Source organism: Zeus faber (genome assembly GCF_960531495.2).
Source record: "Zeus faber genome assembly, chromosome: 11".
NCBI lineage: Eukaryota > Metazoa > Chordata > Actinopteri > Zeiformes > Zeidae > Zeus > Zeus faber.
In genome coordinates, this window is record NC_137205.1 from 6,871,800 (window position 1) to 6,893,829 (window position 22,030).

A 22,030-nucleotide genomic window follows, 5' to 3' on the forward strand; every position below is an offset into this window, starting at 1 on the left:
GAGCCGAACTCCTGATGATAAGTAATAATTTTTTAGTTTTTCTTTGGCACTCGCTGCTGATATAGATCCATTTTGCTTTGGTTGGGACCATTTATTTTATTTTCTGACTTTTTAAAGATTTCATTTGTTCCAGCGTGCATGGCTCTTGTTTCATCAAAACCAAAGAAAATGATTTGTATTGCTTCAGATAACCACACTCTCGCGATACCTCACGCATCCATGCGATACGTTGCGGTAGGTGTTTCTCCTCATAAGAAATACATGAATCGCAAATCTCCAAAGTTAATGCTAATATTTGCCACAATGACTAATAAAGAGTAACGCTTGTTGGCCCGGTGGCTTATAAAATCTTCAAAGTGGAACTGGAATGACTCATGGAAGGTTATAGTTAAGTGGCAGCTCAAAACACGACAACCATGAATGGCCGAGAGTGGCTGGCGGCATGCAATGCAGCGGCGGGAATGCGTCGAATGAATAAAAAAACAACCGGCCTCACCTTCGTCGTCACTGGGGGGGTTGGGGGAGGAGTCGGAGTCGGAGGAGGGGGAGGAGGGCACCTCCTTCAGCCATTTCTTCCTCTTCTTGGGCGGCGGCTCGGCCTTCTCCTTCACGCCCCGGGCCCTGGATGGTCGCTCTCCCCTCTTCTCCTCCCTGGGCCGGCCCCGCTCGGCTCCCCCGCCTCCCCTCCTCTCCTGGGAGCCCTGTCGCTTCCTCTCCCTCTCCTCCCGCTCCTTCTTCTCGCGCTCCCGCTGCCTCTCCCTCTCCTCCCGCTCCTTCTGCTCCCTCTCTCGCTCCCTCTCCCTCTCCTTCTCCTTCTGCTTCTTCTCCCGGCGCTCTCGCTCCCTCTGCTCGCGCTCCAGCTTCTCCCTCTCCTTTTGCGCCCTGTCTTTTTCCCTCCTCTCTTTCTCCTTCCTTTCCCTCTCCCTCTGCTCCTTCTCCTTCTGCTCCCGCTCTTTCTCCTTCCTCTCCCTCTCCCTCTGCTCCTTCTCCTTCTGCTCCCTCTCTTTCTCCTTCCGCTCCTTCTCCCGCCGCTCCCTCTCCTTCTGCACCCTCTCTTTCTCCCTCCTCTCTCTCTCCTTCCTCTCCCTCTCCCGCTGCTCCTTCTCCCGCTCCTTCCTCTCCTTCTGCTCCCTCTCCCTGCGCTCTCGCTCTTTCTGCTCCCTCTCCTGACGCTCCCTCTCTTCTCTCTCCTCCCTCTCCTTCTCCCTGCGCTCCTTCTCTCTCTGCTCCTTCTCTCTCTGCTCCTTCTCCCTCTGCTCCTTCTCCCGCTGCTCTCTTTCTTTCTGCTCCTTCTCTTTCTGCTCCTTCTCTCTCTGCTCTCGCTCCTCTTTCTCCTTCTGCTCCCTCTCTCTCAGCTCCTTCTGCTCCCTCTCCCGCTGCCTCTCCCGCTCCCTCTCGTCTCTCTCCACCCGAGGAGGGGTTTGATTAAGGGCGGTGGTGGGAGGCTTTGGGAGGGACTGGCGCCTGTCGAGGAAACATGGGAGAGACATACAAAGTTGTCAATTTCGCTAACCCTAACCCCAAGTCTGTCCCTAGTCAGAACTAGCTACGTTGTCGGAGATTGGTTTGCAAAAGCAATGGGAGAAAGTCTTTGTTCTCCACCAGAAAGGGATTTAGCAACCATTCATTTCAATAAGTTTCTCAACGACTGCATACTATATATATAAAAAAAATAGATTTTTTTGTAACCGTATTTGGTGTCTATGGGAAAAATGGTTCTTAGGGTGACCTGCAGTGCCAGAGTTGGCCAATCCAGACAGCGACCACAGTGGCTAATGGTAAAAGTGAATGTCAGCATTATGGACTTCTATGAGGAACACGCACAGTCAAACTATTACATATCGATATCGGTAACAACCTCTTTTTAACATATAGATACAACACCCAGGACCGCCTTACCTCAGCGCAAGTCCCGGTCTGTGCCAGGGCTTTCGCGAGCACACCCGCACATAATCCTTCTTGTTGACGTTCTCCAAGAACTTCACATACAAGCGTTGGTACCGCATTTTGGCATCGCCGAAGTAGCCCAGGTACTACAGGAAAGGAGGGATCGGGATCCGTAAGCATTTTCTCACTTGTTATTCCGTCACACCGTGTAAGAAAAGCTGTCACTATGAAGACACTTATCAACAGCAAGCTCTATTCAGAAAAAGGTGGAAATTCCTCCTGATGAAAATGTGTCCCGTCATGCACATTTTCAGCCACGCAGCCTCGTCTCAGTCCTATCTCATTCCCTTTAGATGTGGGGGGAGGGGGTGCTCGTAAATGACAATGGAAATGGATAGAGTGGTGTGCATTCTTTTGTAAACGTCTTTGATCGTGCCAGACAACACAACGCGATGTTTGGCAAGAGCGTAGCCACATCCATCCTCTATCCGCAGACATTTCTTATAAAGAAAACACAAAGCAATTTTGACTTTGCGACATTGAACAAATTGCGAATGCTCATTTGGGAAGATAAAAGCTCCTCAGCTGTTAAGACTCACATTACTGGTAGCACAGAACTGCCTCTGTCCATCTTTGATCTCAGGGCTGAATTTCTGCAGCAGGGCTTTTTGGACCCTCCAGATCGGCGGGGGCTCCCGGCCAGTCTGCAACGCAAGCTGGGTGGCGGGCCACACACACACACACACACGGAAACAGACACAGAAACAGACACAGAAAATGTTTTTTCCTTGATAGTGTCATGAATTCAAACTTTAAACCTCAAGAAGTGCTCTCGCTTTCGCTTTGCAAGCCTGATTGGCTGCTGTGGGTAACGTGCTAAACCTAATATGTTCATTACAGTGCTCTTAACATTTATTTTAGACACTTTTTCTCATACAGTCACGAGTCTCTCCACCAAGGACATCAGGCATATAAATTCATAGTCTCCTATTAGCCTAACCTGCGAAAAGTGGTTAGGCTAGGAGCGATAATGCCAATCCCTTGTGGCAGATACTCGCTACGGTGTGAAAATTAGGAATAGTTTGTGAATGCCACTGGTCTAATTGCTACACCACTTCTTTCACCAATTGTGTTACCGAGATTAATCAATGCCATGGCAAGGGGTGGGTAAGGTAAGCGGGTCGGTTCCATACAGACCCATGTAACTATGTTAATAATAAATACGCATATAGAAATAAACAAAAAGTATTCAAAAAGTGAGGTTAATACAAATTTAATTTACTTGAATTTAATTTAATTTTAATATAAATTTTACTCAACTTTGCTTAGCCAATGTCATCCTGGCCCAAATAGCAAATTCTACATCTTTTTTATTTTCTCATATTTTTTCAAATGGTGATATATGAATTAACCTCATTTAATGCTCCTATGGACTGTTGTGGTTTATAACTGCACAAGGGAAAATGCATCAAAAGGTCTATAAACATCAAAAGGTCTATGATGTGACTAATGACGTGTTTCCCTGATTTAGAATCTGCTTTGGTGCAGATTTTTGGTGCTTTGTTGATGGTTGATGATTGACTTGTACTTTGTTTGCAGTCGCTCCAGTCAAATCACCAACCCATGAACCCAGGTGAGGAATCCCAAATCAAGCTCAAGGAATGAAGAAAGAAGAATAAAGAACACAACAGGTAGTTGTATGTGTTTACCGGTGAATACTGTGACAGGGGTGATGGGGGGCAGGGTCTCACCTTGAGGGTCCCGATGTCCTCGGTGCGCACCACAAACTCGTCTCGCTCGCGGAAAATGCCCTCGCCACCACTCTCACTGTCCTCCTCTTCGCTTTCCCCGGCAATGGCGGCATCAACCTGCTTCTTGGCCAGGTGCAGCGAGGTGAGCCGCTGCGAGGCCGGGCCGTCCTCTGGGGTGGGGGGCGAGGGGGGTGGCGAGGAGTGGGGCGAGGAGGAGACGGAGGAGGAAGAAGAGGAGGAGGAGGAGGGGGAGGGCGGTGGAGGCTCCTGGGTCCCAGACTCCTTGGCTTCGGCTTCAGCTACAGCTACAGCTTCGGCTTCAGCTTCGGCTTCAGCTTCGGCTTCGGCTTCAGCTTCGGCTTCGACCTCGGCTTCGACTTCGGCTTCGGCTTCAGCCACATCCTCAGCAGCGGGGGCTTCGGCGTCCAGCTCCTGATCCTGGTCGGAGGAGGAGGGGGGTGGCGTGGTGGAGGGAGGGGGCACCGAGGTGGCAGCAGGCAGCGCGGAGAGGGGCGAGGTGGCCATGGCCGGCGGAGAAGCCGACGGGGGCGGGGACGCTGACGGGGCTTTGGCAGTGACGGTGGGGGGCTGCAGCCGGTAGAGGGAGGCACGCTTTCCCTGCGGGGAGGGTGTGGCATGCTCTTCCTCCTCCGCCTCCTCCTCCGCCTCCTCCTCCTCCTCCTGCTCACACTCCTCTTCGGGGCCGGGAGGGGCAGGGGCAGGTGAGGGCTCTGAGAGTGACGGGGGAGGCAAAGGCGATGGGGGAGAGGACGTCGGGGGGGAGGGGGGTGCAGGCGCGAGCGGGGGTTCCAACGGTGAGTCTACAGGGGAAAACAGAAAGGTCAGTTGCCTGGTTACCACCGCTGGCTTCAGCTGTAAAGGGCTTTAACATGGTGGCGCACAGAAACTATTTCAGTGTAATGATTTGTTCGCTGACTATTTTGGATGGATAGATAGATAGATAGATAGATAGATAGATAGATAGATAGATAGATAGATAGATAGATAGATAGATAGATAGATAGATAGATAGATAGATGGATAGATTACCTTCAACTTTGGGAGCTTCTAACATGTGATAATCAGACAGTCCTCTCTCCTCCTCTTCATCAATGCTTCTATGGTGTAGGCTCTGTTCTCTTCTCATTGCCTCCTCGTCATCGTCACAGTCTAGAGCTCGCTCCGACTCTTCCTCATCGTCTTCCTCCTCAGGCCGATCTGCCTCGTCCTGCTGCGCTTCGCTGTCAGACCGTGCGGAGCCTGCACTCTGCTGTCCCTCGACCTGCAGCAGGTGGTGCGCGTACGTCGTGTTGCTCTTGTCGTCAGCATTGGCCTCAGTGTTGCTGGTGGTGACCAGAGGGGGTGTGGGAGGCAGGGGAGGGCTGAGGGCCTGCGGCGGTGGCCGGGGGGATGGAGGCGCCTGCGCCACAGCCGCAGCCACAGCGGCAGCCAGAGAGTGCGGGGTGTCGTAGAGGGCGGAGATGGCTGAGGAGATGCTCTTCTGTAAGTCCTGGTTCTTGCTGACCGAGTCCTCCTCGTCGGAAGAGAAGGACGGCAGCGTCTCCAGGTTCCTCTTCAGCTCCTCATCCAGACGCTTGCAGGGGCTAGGGCAGCCACTCAACCCCAGGCCGCCGGCCTCACCCTCCTCACCCTCCTCGCCGCCCTCCCCAAACTGCTGCTGTGCCGTTCCGGGCGGAGGTGGAGGCGGAGGGGGTGGAGGCTGAGGGGACAGGGGCCTGAGTCCACCTTTCAGGGACGAGCAGGGGTCGGTGGCCTGTTCCTCTCCCTCCCGACCCTCCTCATCCTGTTCCTCCTCCTCTTCCTCATCCTCCTCCTCCTCTTCTCCCTCAGGACCACCCCCCAGGCCTGCCGGCTTCTTGCCCGTTTTGAGGAAGTCCAAGAAAGAGGCCATGAAGCCCGGTTTCAGCTCTGGAGCCTTGTCATCTGTCTGTGAGGAGAAAGGAAAAATATGGAATAGAAGGACATTAAACAAAGGAGAGTGAGGCCGAAATAAAATAACACATGGATGACATTATAATTCCACCCTAACTGTATATTACTGTCACGGTATTACTATAATTGGTCATATTATGTGTAACGCTCATAATGTTATTTTTAAACCTGAACAATAGAAGTAGTACCCCAAAATAGACAGCAGGGGGCAGCCAAGGGCCCACCATTGAAATCAGGTAACCGTGGCAACAGCTACCCTGGCAACAGCCTTCTCTCTCCTCTCTCCTGTTCTCTCTCTTTTGTCAGTCAGAAAAAGCTGGCTGTCACTCAGGACTATACAGTCTCCCTCTATTGGCAGCCATCACACAGAGATCACACCCTTGCCATACGAAAAACACAGTTAAAACAGCAAAGAAATGTGACAGTCAGGTGGTCACCTTACTGCTAAGATCACACAAGCTCTGCCTTTGACGGAGACCCAGGGAGTGATTAAGGTTCACCATGTGTCTTGCTCACTCCACCACTGAAGCCCCAACTTTGAATGTGTAAGAGATGAATTATAGATGGCGTTCCGGGTTGGGTACGGGTTTTGTGAGGAGACTTACTGAGTTGGAGAGTTTCTGCATAGCAGCCCAGGCCTCTGGATTCAGCTGCTCATCCATCTCTCTCTCCCATGTCATCTGCGGTAACAATAAGTGGGGAAAAAGAAAGACACAAACACAAGATAAGATTGTAAAGCTATCGTTTTGTTCATATGCATGGCAACACTATGTCAGCTACTTAAATCGCCGTGTGGAGACTTCGGGGCAACCAAAAAGTTGCGGCGAGTTTATCTTAGTAGAAGTGGCACTGAAAACGTCATTTTATGGGGAGGGTGCAAATCCTGAAGGAAATTTGCTTTGCCCTGAATCACTGTCGGATTATAGGCTGCATGTACGTCTCATGGTTGCTGTTGCTGAGGCAACCAAACCACCGTCTCACTCTTAAGACAGAATTCAGAGTTGGAGCGCTGCACATGCAGGTATTCTCCAACCCCACGCATCCAGGATTCAGGCATTCACAGAGGCTGCATTTATTTGCACACACCAGAAAAATATCACAAAAATACCATCTCCATGAGATACCTGTACCTCATTTCTACAGATTGGACACAGCTCCTATCTAGCACGTGTGCTGTGCCTTTGCAGAGTTTGATCTGTCGATTGAAACAGATGGAATATAGACCTATTCGATCATTTCAGTAAATGCTTCATAAGTAATTGATAGTCACATGGCTCCCAGGCTACATCTACACATTACATGAGTTTAATGAGTTTTTCTTATGTAGATAAGGGGGTAAATGGGTAATGCCTGAATCTTCTCAAAATACTTAAGCCACTACACTGAAGTACTCTCACATTGAATGCGTCTAGTAATGAGCGTAATTGTTTTTCCGCTGTGTATTTCGGCTCCAAAAGGATGGAGTGTAAATTTTGGCTGTTTGTTTTTCTCAGCTGAAAATAACTGAAGCTGTTGTGTATAATTTGACAGCAGAAATGAGAAAACTCACGGCTTGGGTCACACATTGCGGAGTGCCAGCCAGTAAAAAAAAAAATATTTGCATAGTAAAATTCCTGTCAGTTTCATGTTGGAATTCACAGCGCACTCACCAAAACTTTGAAAATTACAATACTCGCCAGCTTATTCCTTGACAAATAATTGTACACTTCACTCAGGTTTTCATTTTCATAATAAAGGAAAACAGTGCAATGTCTCCCATCGAGGCAAAGCGTTTCAGATGGAAGCCTTGCCAAAAAGCATATGCCAGTGCAACTAATGAGTGGGCCTCATTCCCTGAGCAGGAAATGCTGTACAGTCACATGACATCAACACTCCCTGTCAACACATACACATAAACAGAGAGCTAAGGAGAAACGTTATAAGAAAGGGAACCCGAGAACTAGTATATCATTCTTTAAAGCCCGCAGAGACATCAAGCTCTACTGAAGGAACGGGAACTGGCTTCAAACACTCATCTGACTGACTCACCTCCTGGGCTTTCTGCTGCTGTTTCATCATCTTCTCTTGCGTCGGGTTCAGGTCATTTCTGCCGATATCCAGGCCGGGCGTGGGTCCAGGACTCAGTCCCAGTGAAGGGGCCGAGCCCACAGAACCATCGGACAGGACAGGTTCGTTGCTGGACAGAGAGTCGGTCCTCAGGAGGGAGTCCGTCGGTGGCATAGAGGGGATAGGCAGCTTGATCTACAATAAAAAGCAAGAAATAAACAAAGTTATGAGGGAATTTAGCTAGCTAGACAACAGCTGGTTTTACATATTGCCCAAAAACTACTCAGAAAGGTTCCAAACGCACGCCAGTGCTGTGGTGACTGGTTTTACCTTGATTGGCTGGATGGGCTCCTGGTGCTGCGGTGCCTGAGATGGCTGTTGCTGCTGTTGGTGTTGGTGGTGAGGATAAGGAATGTGCTGTTGGTGCTGATGGTGTGGGTGATGGTGCTGCTGTTGCTGTTGCTGTGGGGCGGACTGGTGGTGGTGTTGATGTGAATGTGGGTGTGGGTGGGTGTGCTGCTGTAGGTGCTGCTGCGGGTGGAACTGCTGCTGCTGATGTGGCTGCGGCTGTGGTTGATGCTGCTGCTGTGGTTGCTGCTGCTGCTGCTGTTGGTGGTGATAGGGGAGGCACTGTGATTTGGTCATATCCCGTTGCATCTCCACCATCGCTTCCTCCCGCCCGCGACCCCGCCCGCGGCCCCGCCCACGCCCCCTCCTGCTTTCTCCACCCACAGATCCCATCAGCCCCCTGCAGTACGGGGGCTCCGGAAGCGGGCGTATGCGGGGCCTGCCCCTGGGGCGTGGAGGGCCCTCACGTTTGGGTTTGGTTGGTTTCCGGCCCCTTTTCTTGGGCCCGTCCTGAGGAAGGAGCTGCGGAGGATGTCCCAGTGTCGAGAAGCCTGTTGGGTGGCAGAAGTCCATGTCACCCATCAGTGGGCTAAGTCCACTCCCTCCTGATGCAGCCCCAGCCTTCCTACAGCTAGACACCAGATCAGGCAGCAGGTCAGGAAGGCGGCGGCTGTTTAAGCGAATATCGGCTGGAACGTCGGCCTTGTCTTCATCATCTTCAAACTCATACTCCTGTGCGTAGTTTTTCTTGGCCTGTGGCTGCGGCTCTCGCCGCTGCTTGAGCAAATGAAAGGAGCTAGTCTTCAGCAGCTTCTTGGGACGAGAGGAGCAAAAGATTGGGGAAGTCAGGCCACTGACACCAGAGTTTCCACCTACTCCAGCAGCCCCCATCATTTTGTTCACTGAGCCCTCACCAGGACCACCCGAACCACCCATTCCCAAAGTGGGTGTTTGGGACTGGATCAGGCCAAGCTGCTCTGTGTTCACAGTGGACGGCAACTCATGGGTTTTCAGAGAGTCTAGGTCTAAGTGCATGTTGCCATTTCCTGTCTCTGGCAGGCTGTGGCAATATTGTCCATAGCCTTGGTCGCTGTGGTGACCCATCATGTTGTAGCCTCCTCCCCCACCGCTTTCTGCCTTCATTGCCTCCATGGCCTCTTGGCCCTGTCCGCGACTCTGGGCAATTCCCTCCTGAACAGCCTGTGTTGTGCCAGTATCCCCGGCACAGCTGGATTTATAATCATCCGAGCAAAACATGTCCTCCATTCCAGGGAAAAAGGAGCGATCTTCATCCTGTAGGAGAGAGTCTGGGAAGCAGATAGAGGTCAGTGGTACAAACCTCTGCTGCTGCTGTTGCTGCTGAGTTTGGTTTGATCCTGCTTTGCCCACAGGGCTCACAGTGTCAAACTGGTGCTCTTTGAGCTGATCCATCTGGGAGTGTGCGAGCTGTGGCTCACGCTCCCTTGGTTGGGGCTGCTGTTGCTGTTGTTGGGACGTTGCCATGTTGGGCGCTAACTGGTGGGGATGTGCATGGGCTACGTGCGGGTGTGGGAGCTGGTGATGAGGATGCGCCTGCTGTTGGTGGTGCGCATTGTGATGGCTATGGGCTTGAGGCTGGTTAAGATGGTGGAGATGTGAGCCCAAGTCGGGTTCCGAGAGGAAGTCGTGGAGGTCTGAGGCTGTCTGCTGGGAATGGTGCGAATGGTGGTGAGGTGGGAGCCTATGTTGCTGCTGCTGCTGTCTGTGTCTCTCTCCGCTGCCCCCCTCTGTTCCTGCACCAGTCACCCCAACTCCAATTCCACCACTTCGCTCTGCAGCACCTCCACTGTCCCTGCTGTTGGTCCGCGACAGAGAGCGCTCCAGCATATCCAGTGGAGATACTGAGTTCTGGCTGCCCTGGCTTTGGTCTCTCGGTTGTGTACCCCGTCCATAGTGAGCTTCCATGGCCTGGGACTGCAGTTGAAGCTGCAACTGTGAGGACTGGTTCTGGGGATGGGGTTCCACCCCAGCACCCGCACCCCCAGCTGAACCCATCATGGCCTGCTGACTCATGGAATGTTGCTGTTGTTGCTGTGTTGGACCTTGTTGGGGATCCATCTTGGTGCGTGTCGTATGTGACAGAACGGATTGGAGCATGTGAGATTGCTGGGGCTGGTCTGGGGGTGAATCCATCAAGGAAATGGAGGCCTGGGTTTGTCGAGCCTGCTGCTGCACTTCGGGGGTCTTACGCAGGTAGGGCATGTCTGAAGTGTCCGAAGGCTTTTTGAGCTCCATGTGAGGGTGGCTGTGAGAGTGCGGGTGGCCATGTTGGGAGTGCTGGGAATGTTGGGAGTGCTGTGAATGTTGGGAGTGCTGTGAGTGTTGCTGCTGAGATAGCGAGGACAAGTGCGAGGCGTGATGGGAGTGTTGCGAGTGTGAGTGCTGTGCATAGGGGTCCCCCCTCCCGTAATGGACCACTGAGCTCAGGGCTTCATGCTGTTGGTGAGGGTGGGTGTTATGAGAGTGGGGGTTTGGGTGCGAATGGGAGTCTGTGATTCCTCTACCCGCTCTGGCACTCGACACTGACATGGCTCGTTCTGCCTTGGCTTGTTGTTGCTGCTGCTTCTTCAGCGACATCTCCACCGGGATGTCCAGACCACCACCCACTCCAGCACCTGCCGCACTGGGGCCTGTGCTGTTGGTCGCGCTGTTGGTGCGGATGACACTCTGAAGGTGGTAACGCTCCTCTGAGACTTTGTCCATGTCATAGGCTAGACCCTTACTGCTGCCATCTCTGGCCTGAGTGACAGCCTGGGGTTGGGGTTGTGATGGTGGCTGTGGGTGGTGCTGGGATGGGTGGGGTGCAGGGCTCTGGGCACGCAATAAGTGCTGGATTAGGAAGTCATCATCATCATCCTCTTCCACCTCTTGCGGCCGATCCACTCCTAGCAAATCAGTCTCTGATTTGGGCTTGGGCGGCGTAGGGTGGTAGGGTTGGCTCTGGGAGGAACGAGCATCTGGGTAACCTTGCGGCGAGGACATAAATGCTGGGGACAGGACTGAAGAGAGGTACTTGTTACCCCCGGCACCTCCTGGGGACTGTGCAGGGTGAGGAGGGACAGGAGAGTGCAGACTGGGCCGGTTGATAGCCGAGCTGCTAGAGGGGGAGGGGCTGGAGTCAGGAAGGTGGTACGTGCCACTTCGCCCATTACCAACACCAGAACCCCCCGTTCCAGATCCTGCCGACACGCCTCCCGCAGAAGCTGCACCAGATGCCGATCCACTTCTTGTTGAGCCCCCGGCACCTCCATATCCCAGTGAGGGGCTCCCTGTGCCCCCAAGAGTGGCTGGCAGAGAGGCGTAACTTGAGTCAGCCCCATAGACTACTTCTGCAGGAAAGGAGCGTCCTCCAGACACCAAGTTTCCGTAGCCCTTCCCACCAGCAGACACCGTTCCAGAAGTCAGGTCCTGGGCCTGAGGAGAGTTGAAGCCTCCATATGGCTGTGCCATGTGTGCAGATGGGGGCTGGCCAGGGGAGTAGGATTGCGCCTGCGGCTGGGGAGTTGTCTGGCCCTTCAGAGCAGTGCTGGACTTGACTGCTGCCACAGGGGAACCATAAGCAGAGAGGCAGGGCTTGGCAGGGGCCTGTTGGACTGAGGTTGAGGATGCCACTGGTGGAGGGGGTGGTGGTGGGAGAGGAGGTGGGGGGACTGACTGAGGTGGGGGCTGCTGCCGTGAGGGTGCAGCCGTGGAGGAGCCGTTGGTAGCGTTGGAGTTTGGGGCGGAGGATGAGGAGGAGCCAGAGGAGGATGAGGAAGAGGAAGAGGTAGAGGACGCAGATGGCGGTGTGTGGGGTGTACGGGAGGACGCTGAGCCAGAAGAGGAGTAGCCGCTGCTGGAGCTGGCGCTTTTGGGGCCCCCCTTGGAGCCTGAGGAGCCTGAAGAGGAGGCCGACGAGGTGGAGGAGGAGGTGTAGGGGGTCTGAACAGTTGGTCGGTATGCCTGTGGCTCAGCCCTGGGTGAGGGCTTGGGGTCAGATGAAGGGCTTTGCTCACCAAGGGGGCTGCAGGACAGACCTGCGTGCCGATGGTGGCTAGAATGCTGCTGATATCCCGGCGTCCCCCCACAGCTGAGGTAGTGCTGCAGGGGGTGCTGCGCCGAGGTGGACAGCTGCGATTGAGCCGGGGAGGAGCGCTGGTAGTGTTTGATCACGCTGTCCTGCCGGGGAACTGCCCTCTCCTGTGGGGGCTGAGCCTGGGGGGCAGGGGGTGGTGGGGCGGGTGTGGATGAGAACATGGAAGTATTGTAGAGCTGGGAGGACTGGTCCTGCAGCTGGGAGGCCAGCAGGTTGAACTGTGGCGGGGGTAGATGGCGACTTGAGGAGGTGGCGGAAACTTGGGGCTGGGGTGCACCCGTGGGCTCCTGGCCCCCACGGTAGGCAGCGGCCGCATTCTGTGAGGACAGGAGGCGGTCAAATCCCAAGCTGGATTGTGAAGGCGTCTTGATGTGCAGCAGGGAATCGTGAGGGGATAGCAGCCCATTGGACGTGGGGCTAAAGGTGGGCGCGTCTTGGAGGGAAAGCGAGGGCGTGAACGAACGTCCAGAGAAGGAAGCCGGATGCTGGTAAGCAGAGAGGGCAGACGACGAGGGAAAGGAGCCCGAGCCTGGCAGGGCCCCCGAGATGAAGAGCTCAGCTGGGGCTGGTGCATGCATGGCTGTATAACACAGAAAGGGAAAAGGCTTAATGCAGGAGAAACAGTAAAACAATTTCAGTTGCATAAAAGACTGACCAATGTTTTCCCAAATTTTCTACATGACGAAGGCTAAATTATTATAAGAGGGAGGGTTGCCAGGTTCATGGTTTTCTCGTCAAATTGGGATACCTTTGCTCTGGATGAGAGACTGCTGCTGAAAGATTACTGCCGTTTACTGTTTAGTTAACATGAGCTCGAAGTGAAATGCAGGGTTGCCAGATCTGAGTGACAAAACTGGCGGGGGGACACTGACAGAGAACTCATTACGCATTGTTTTGTTCCATACCATTCCATACACCATCCCCAGCCAAAACATAAAGCAGACACACGCACACACACACACTAACCGGTCTGCCACGAGGGTGTTCGAAACTGGGAGAGGAGGGAGGAGGCAGAGGGGGGAGGCTGTGGGCCCCGGGACTCCAGCGCCGAAATCAGATTCATGACGGACGGATCAGGGCCCGAGGGACTGGCGTGGTGCAGGCCAGCGTCAAATAGTCCCGACAACCCTGGGGGGTAAAAACAAATAAACAAACAAACAAAAAATTGTCTGTACCTAACTCGAAGTTGGATGAAAGAGAGAGGCAAGGGGACATACAAAGTGCTTTGTTTTGCTAAAGACATCACATTTGGTTGTAGTATGCAATCAGAAGGAAGACTAATAAGAGACGAACACACAGAAGGTTGGAATATAAATTTAAGCGCCCCAGTACAGCTGTACATTATGCAAAAAAAACAAAAAAAACAGATGACACTGGTCGGGCCAAATGTCCAATTCCAAATGTATTTATTTCTAACAGCTTGTGCGTTTGCGCATTAATTTATTACATCACCCCCAATCTGTCAAGGGAAACGGTTTTCTGCCACAGAAGCCTAATGAAGAAAAATACATTGCGAGATCTGCCACTTGTGAGCGGCTCTGCTCATTCCGTTCTATTTGCTATTGGTGTATTCTAATGAACATTATCCAAGTGCCATTGGTTCTATCACATTCTATCAGGTATACAGACAAAACGTGTCAATTTCAGTCAGAAATGTACATTATGAGTGTCAAATCTGTAAAGGAAAGGATTCGACCTGCATTTTAAATTGTAATTTCTATGATTTATTCATTCTCAAGTAATTATATCATATCCAAAAGTATTATATACTATAAAGATCATATTTTAACTTCTGTTACTCTCTGCACAAAATGTTATCACATCCCTAGGTTTAAAGGCAGTTGCGGATTGGAATGATTTACAATTTCCCCCTAACCAAGAAGATTTTTGCCAAACTTATGTAGCATGTGATGTAATATAGCCGTCTGATGTGCATCTGCGGTGCCACGGAATGAAATCCTCCCTTTGTGGACTGCGGCCGGGCAAACCAATACCTGCTGTTACCAAGCAACCACTTAAGAATCAGATATAGTTTTTTTCACAGAGATGCTGCACAATTTTATGAATCCTTACCTAGACTCCGCCCAGCCGCCCCCCACGCTCCTCCTTGCCCGGAGCCGCCAGGGTGGTGATTGGTTGCGTAGCCCTGCAACGGGTGGGGAGCGGCGTAAGCCTGGCGATGGAGCAGCTCCGAGTCCGGGTGGGAGGGCCTGGAGCTCCCATACACCAGGCTGAGGGGCAGACGAGGAGGGCCCGGAGAGAGAGAGAGAGAGAGAGAGAGAGAGAGAGAGAGAGAGAGAGAGCGAGAGAGGAACAGAGAAAGGCTTTGTATCATGCCTCAGTGGTATGTGTCTGTATATGTGTAGTTAAGACCGATCCTGTGATAACAACCAGCCAAAACTACAGCTTTTGTCTCACAGCATTTGCGCGGCATTACCATATAGACCAATATGGTGACCTTCAGTTGGATTTGCTGGCCTGTGATTTTGAATAGAAAAGCAAATATTGTCAAACTAACACTGTAATAGATTCCAGCACCACTGTTTTCCTGCTGCAACCAGGTGGCTTTGACCAGCGTGTATCGCGACACTTTTTTTTGGTGGAATTCCTCATTAGTATTGATTTTTCGCCGAGGGTTAACCTCCAGTGGAGTGGAAGATGTACCCAAGGAAGAAGTGATAGGTCAATCACGGGGAGTATTTTTTTCTTCTTCTTCTTCTTCTTCTTCTTCTTCTTCTTCATCTCCCGCCTTAAAATCTTCCCCCTTCCGATTACAGACCGGCAAGATAATTGTTTATCATTTTATGCGTTAAAATCCCCACGGGTCATCGTGTTATCACTTTTTGACACAATAACCAAGGGGGGAGGGGCACGGGGGTGGTATTGCGGTTATAAGGGTAAGCCTATTTGTGAATTGTGATATAAAACCTCCATTACAGTAATAACGCAACGGCTGCAAAATAGAGTATGACAAAAATGCTGATGACATCAATGATTTACTGTACTGTTAAAGCACGGACCACCGTAAAAGGTTGACAGACAGAGAGGGGAGGGGGGACCATTTAATTACATAAAAATATGTTTTCCTTTGAGAACACAGCAATTTCTGTAATCCTACCAAATCACATGGTAATAATCACTCACTCCAATAGTGAAACATCAAAGCGGTGAATGTCACACAAAATGGTTTCTGGACAGCGACGCATATGTCCGTCCTTTATGTCGAGAGGAACGGGCCGGGGGGGGGGCGTGGATCCACAAGCCTCTCCCAATACAATTCGGATTAAATCTTCCCTCATTCCTGATCATAGCAACCCACAACTGCAATACTGCAGCTCTTCCAGGCGGCGAAGGTAATGTATTGCCAGTTGCCCCCCCCACGCACGCACACACACACACACACACACACACAGAAACACACACACGCTAATACAATGGGTATTTACTAACTTCAACAAACTCCAGAGGCTTAACATAAGAAAAGGCTTCTACTATCAACTTTCCAGCATCGCCGCCTGGGCTCTTCTTCTTCAATTTTTAAAAAGCATGTTAGCAATATAAATTTCTATTTACGAAATAAGAGAAAAAACATGGAACAGCACCACCATCAAAGGGGGAAACGAGCATCGAAATATGGACGTAAACATAATGGCTCGTGCATGAAAATGACGGCACAGTGAACTTTATGGGTGAAATTGGCTTCTAAGCTGACAGACATGGATCTCAAATTAGACCAAATGGCTGGAGCAAGTATTGGCAGCCTACCACAAGTAAGCTTATTAATAAGCGTATTTACATTTTATTTAAATTTCACAGATGCTATGTGTCCCTCTGTGCTGTCACATAGTTCATATAGATATGTATATGTATGGAAACGTCATTTGTGTCTGTACTGTTAATAGTATCATTTTACCCTTCAGCTTGGACCTAGCCCGAGTACATGCCTATTTAAGCAGCCACCTCCCCTGCATTCACCTGTTTGGCTCTATCTTCTATCCAGTGGGGGGGGTTCAAGCTCATCACTCCAATATTTCTAGATGATTAAGTATGGCTATGTTTGCTGTACACCTCTGACAGAGTTGTCTGGCAGAAGTTATCATATATACAATAATTCTGGAGTCCACCTGCAGCCACGACTGCATAGCCATTGGTAAGAGAAGCACTGTGTCCTGTGTGCCAAATTTACCGGCGGCAGCCACGCTAACAAACGAAACATAACTTTTTCCATCGTGACACGGCACTATCGGCGCATGGCGCCCTGACTAAGCCATTTTCCCGGGTGTGAGGCAAGGCAGCGCGTGAACGGAGCGGGGGGGGGCCTGCGTGCAGCCTCGGCTCTCGTGTCTCATTACGTTGCGGGCCTCTAGAGAACCATTTCAGCGACTGTCTTGATGTCATCTCTCTCTCTCTTTCTCTCTCTCTCTCTCTCTCTCTCTCTCTCTCTCTCCCTCTCAATTAAATTAAATTAAATTATATTCTATTCAAAAGGCATGGGGGAAACTTACACCGATCAGCCACAACATTAAAATCACCACTAATAACCACAAATATTGTGTAGATCCCCCTCATGCCGCCAAAACAGCTCTGACCCATCAAAGCATGGACTCCACAAGCCCTCTGTAGGTGCCCTGGTGTATCTGGCACCAAGATGTTAGCAGCAGATCCTTTAATTCCTGTAAATTGTGAGGTGGGGCTCGTCAGGCTCGTTGTTTCAGCACATCCCACAGATGCTCGATTGGATCAGAACCTAAGTGACCCGGACCATATGTGACCATCCACATGATGTAGTAGAAATCATGATTCATCAGACCAGGCCACCTTCCTCCATTGCTCCATGGTCCAGTTCTGACGCTCACATGCCCATTGTTGGTGCTTTCGGCGGTGGACAGGGGAGAGCATGGACACTCTTAGCGGTCTGCAGCTACACAGCCCCATACGCAGCAAGCTGTGATGCACTGTGTGTTCTGACAACCTTTCTATCATAGCAGCATCAACTTTTTCAGCAATTTGTGTTGCAGTAGCTCTTCTGTGGGATCTGACCAGACAATTTAGACTTCACTCACCCCCTTAGGCACCCATGACCAGACCCTGTGGCCAGTCCACCGGTTGTCCTTCCTTGGACCACTTTTGGTAGGTTCTAACCACTATATACCAGGAAACACCCCACAAGACCTGCCATTTTGGATCCTGACCCAGTCGTCTAGCCATTACAATTTGGCCCTTGTCAAAGTCATTTTTCTTGCTTACATCACATCAACTTCAAGAACTGACTGTTCACTTGCTGCCTTATATATCCCATGTCTTAACAGGTGCCATTTGAACCAGATGAGCAATGTAATCATTTCACCTGTCGGTGGTTTTAATGTTATGGCTGATCGGTGTACGTTTACATTGCCAAAGTAAATGGAAAACTAAAAATAAAATGTAAAATTACAACAGATTAAATTACACATATACAGATTGTAAGCATAGGTAACCTAAAATTTGAACAGTTAAGTGTACGTAATGTCGTTTGAAGACATATTTACTGCAGTGGTCTCAAACTCAAATGACCTGGGAGCCACTGGCCAGGTTGTCTTCTTCTAGGGGGGCCGCGTTGAACTTCAAGGGAAAAGCAGACTGTTGTTTTTTGTTTTGTTTTGTTTTGTCCCGCACATTCCTCGTAATCCTGTTAGAAATAGCTCTATAGATCTAACTATAGAGATAGATCTATAGAGCTATTTCTAACAGGATCGGATTTATCGGATTTATCAATATACTATTGCCATGTAGCGGGCCACATTAAATTGTCTAGCAGACAGGATGAGGCCCCCGAGCCTGTAGTTTGAGATTCCTAATTTACAGAAAAGTAGGAAACCGAAGGTAACCGAAAATAAAAATTTGATAAATGTGACCATTGCTTTTAAAAAATGTATATTAACTGATAAGTGAATGTACCTGAAAATATAGAAATCTCTTTCTCTCTTTTTCCTGCAACACTCCTAGGTCATGAGCAGCAGGTATAAATGATGTACCGTCTGGCGTGCGTGACTTCGTGACTGCAAAAGAGACTCCATTCTCGGCTACTACTTACTGTGGTTTGTCTCAAATACTGGAATCGTTTTGGTTTTGTTTTGTTGCAATGATCCTCGACTGTTAAATTCCAATGGAGCGCCCCCAGGCTGGGTATTGAAAATACCTTATACTCACTGATCCAACTGATCCAATACAAACATTAAAACTAGAGGTTTGTACAGAAAGGGGTAATAAGTCATGATGTTCTTTTTGTTGAAAGGGATGTTTGTTTTTAAGCAAGGCAAAGAAGTTTTTACTTAAGAACGGTGTATGACCTTCAACTCAGAATAACTATTATGAAAAAAAAGAAAGAAAACTGGCGATTTAGGAACTGGCATGGAAGCCAAGTTATCGTCAACCTGTTGGAGTAAATCTGTTATGGAGAATAAGGACGCTACAGTATCTAGAACGTGTCAGGATGATGAGTAATATGACCATTAGACTTTTGAAAAGTACCAATTAGAGCCTTTTAGTGACTCTGTAATTCCGGCAGGGGTGTGAGGTAGAAGGAACTGAAGATTCTGACGTATGATGTTGCTATTAATGCGTCAGGCTTACCAGCGTGGCTTCTGGGTAATCTCTTAGGTTGGAGAGGCCATTTAAGCCACGGTCGGGCGAAAGAATTTAGTTTCGCTAGAGCCATTGGGAATTTTGCACAAAATATTGTTGAATTGAGCACTTTTAACAAAACTTGTGTTTTTCCAAATAGGGTTCCCTTGATACTTCAGACCTCATATTGTCGCAATTTTTTTTCAGTTCATAACAAACATAATCATCATAATTACATTATCATAACAAATTGTCACCCAGCCCAAATGTGAGTCTCTGTGGACTTAACTTTGGAAGGTTTTGTTGAAGGAAGGCAGCCAAATGATCTGTTTCTGTGTCAAAAACACTGTGGTGTGGGGATGGAGTGGTTTGAGCAGCCACACCTGACCTGGATCTAGGTAATTGGTGGATCCAGGATCAGAGTGGCTGCATACCCGTTGCTCATTGGTTGGTCTAACGAGCAGCAGGTAAAACCCCCATCCCCACACACACTCAGGAGAGGGGCCCCTGTCATGACACATGTCTATCTGCTCTGGGTGTATTCCAACTAGCCCACTCTCTACAATAAACTGGTGTCTAAAACCCCGTCTGCTGTGTCTCTATGCCAGAGGTCCCCCACATGCCACTTGGATGGCGCGTGGTAGACGAAACTGGCACCTGAACAGGGACTCTCCGGCACGGGGAAGGGACACAGAAGGGCCGTCCGAAGATGCCCTGGAGACACCAGCGGGTAAACGGGCGGCCACAGAACTAACCCTGTCCCGACTAGCAGAAGCAGCACCCAGGAGCGTCGGGCGAAGTGCCAGGCAAGAAGCAGCCGCAGCAACCAGGTAACCGCTGGCAGCTGGCTTCTCCGTCCAGCAGCCAGGCCACCCCCACAAGCAGCCCCCGCAAGAGCCAAGCCCAGCCACACCTCCACTAGCCAACGCAGCAGCTCAAGGCCCCACGCTCCGGAAGGGAGGAAGGGAGTCGACATCGTCACCCTGGGGGAAGGAAGCCGGTAGACTGCGCTGTTCAGGGGAACCAGGTCCGCTAGAAGGGGATCAGTTCTTTTGGGGTTTTTCTTACACTTGTTGGTTAAAGGTATGGGAACTCTGTTTCAGAGTCCAGTGTTTTATTTATTTTAGGTATAGTAACCCTGGGTCAGTCTGTATTTTTAGATATTGTAAACCTATGTCAGAGTCTGTATTTTAGGCAGTTTTTTTTTTTGTTCTCTGCTTGGGGGTATGACCTCAGTTTGGTGTATGTGGTGTGGGGATGGGGTGGTTTGAGCAGCTACACCTGACCTGGATCTAGGTAATTAGGGATCCAGTATCTGAGTGGCTGCATACCTGTTGGTTGGTCCAACGAACAACAGGTTAAAACCCCCATCCCCACAATCTGGAGAGAGGAGCTTGTTCTATCAAGCCCCCTCGCCGCAATAAACTTGTGTGTTTTCTACAACCCCAAATCTGTGCCGGAGATCCCCTAACACGCCACTTGGGTGGCGTGCGGTAGGCGGAACTGCAACAAATACAGATTTATAGGAATACAATAACTCATACACACAGAGTTTATTCTGGCATTACAAAATGAAATTCAAGGGTTCACTTACTTTTTTAACCACTATTTCTTCATTTTCAAGGACTTCCCTCAAAACAAATATAATACATTTTCAATGTGATCTTTATTAATTATAATCTCATTGTCTATTATTTATATTTTTTGAATGTTATTCTCCCTTGTAAGTCGCTTTGGATAAAAGCGTCTGCTAAATGACTAAATGTAAATGTATATTAGTATATCTATTATTAACCTCATTGTCATCTACTATTAGAAGTGTCTATTTCCAACCATGCTGGATATATTTACATTTCCCTGGCATCATCTATGTCGTAAAAGTCAACCTGGATTTTTTATTTGTTTACAATTTGAATAACGGAACCAGGGGGAATATCACAGGTTTTCAATGATCGCCTTGTTCAATGACTTTTCGAGCTCTTCAGCGCAAAAAGGGGACTATTTTCAAGCTATTTCAGTACTTAAATTTCTGAGGACGAAATTAAAGCACTTCAAGCACCTCCAGGACCGGGTATGAACCCTGCACACAGCTGAATTTCAGCTTTGAGATTACCATTTGTATAAGGGGTGACAAATGACAGTTGAGGCTGTATTTGGAATAACTCTTCTCACATGAGGGAAAATTGAAAATCTAAAATCGCCGTCAAAATATAATAAATGTTTTGTTTTTTTAGGACTCATAGCACAGAAGTAACCCAAAAAGCAAGGACTATTTTGATGCTCAATGAGTCAATACCCATCAAGCCCCCACTGAAGGGTCACAACATTGTCTGTTAATTTCGACACTCATCAACAAATAAATTGACTGCTGCTTTGGAGGTCATAGCTTTCAATTAAAATACTACACTGCTAACAAAAGAAGAATAATAATAATTAAAATAAAAACAATCAACAACACAGCCATAACAGAATGTGGAACACGAAAAGCGACAGAGAGGAATGTTTTTATCTGGATTAGTTAAAAGTGCTTGGGGGGGGGGGGTGCTTAAATTAGATGAATTTTTCTTCAATAACCTCATTTGGGGACTTTTAATGAAAGTAAACAAGAACAAATTGTGTAACTTAATCAGCGCCAACCGGCGGTGATGAGATGGGATGGGATGGAATCAAGCGGTTCCTCCATCATTTCACCCAGATCTCCAGGCAGGAGTCAGATTGATGTGGTTGTCAAGGCGACGGCTGATAACGTGTCTCCTTGAACGCGTCGCAGTCTGCTCAGGCCAGACCATAATGACAATGCACGTACAGATGCTCATACAGCCAGGCTTAGACAAATGCCTTTTTTTTAAGACTCCATCGATGTCTGCACAAATATGATTACGTTTGGCATCTCGAGAACCTAGAGTCTAACCCTGGTCTTAAAAGGGCTAGGCTAACATTAGCATGAGCTAAGGCACTCGGGACGAGCTCGGATAATGATCCCGCGTTGAGAGCATTGCACTGGCGTTAGCCTGGTGCTAATGCTAACGGTGAGCCGAAAGCTTAGCATGTAATAAAACACAAATCAAGGCAAACTACCGATAAGTACAACAAAAATAAACACAGATCGGTGTTTGGTGTGGAAGGCTACACTGTGCTAAAGGGGTGCCCACTCTGCCCGGAGCCCTGGCCACAGCCACATGTGTCCACGCAGACTAGTGCTGTGACGTGAACTGAGCTCTGCGCTGATTTATGTCGATCCCATCCGATCCGTTCTTAAGATTCTAACAACATTGCGGGGCGGCGAGGGTTCGTGCTATTCGCGCGCGACGTGTTTTTTTTTTTTAAT

At 49.6% G+C, this 22,030-nt stretch overlaps 1 protein-coding gene across 1 annotated transcript in view; it reads right to left on the minus strand.

Moving 5' to 3' along the window:
- The window catches only part of prr12b (proline rich 12b), a 31,444-nt gene that overhangs the window by 8,130 nt on the left and 1,284 nt on the right, over window positions 1-22,030 (minus strand). Inside the window, exons 2-13 of the mRNA XM_080009540.1 lie at window positions 14,173-14,330; window positions 13,066-13,227; window positions 7,968-12,679; window positions 7,620-7,832; window positions 6,197-6,271; window positions 4,689-5,586; window positions 4,065-4,459; window positions 3,639-3,905; window positions 2,487-2,603; window positions 1,900-2,033; window positions 997-1,464; window positions 497-882 (exon numbers count right to left, since the gene is read on the minus strand). Of these exons, the coding sequence (XP_079865666.1) occupies window positions 497-882; window positions 997-1,464; window positions 1,900-2,033; window positions 2,487-2,603; window positions 3,639-3,905; window positions 4,065-4,459; window positions 4,689-5,586; window positions 6,197-6,271; window positions 7,620-7,832; window positions 7,968-12,679; window positions 13,066-13,227; window positions 14,173-14,330 (7,985 nt within the window). The remainder of the gene's footprint in view (window positions 1-496; window positions 883-996; window positions 1,465-1,899; window positions 2,034-2,486; window positions 2,604-3,638; window positions 3,906-4,064; window positions 4,460-4,688; window positions 5,587-6,196; window positions 6,272-7,619; window positions 7,833-7,967; window positions 12,680-13,065; window positions 13,228-14,172; window positions 14,331-22,030) is intronic.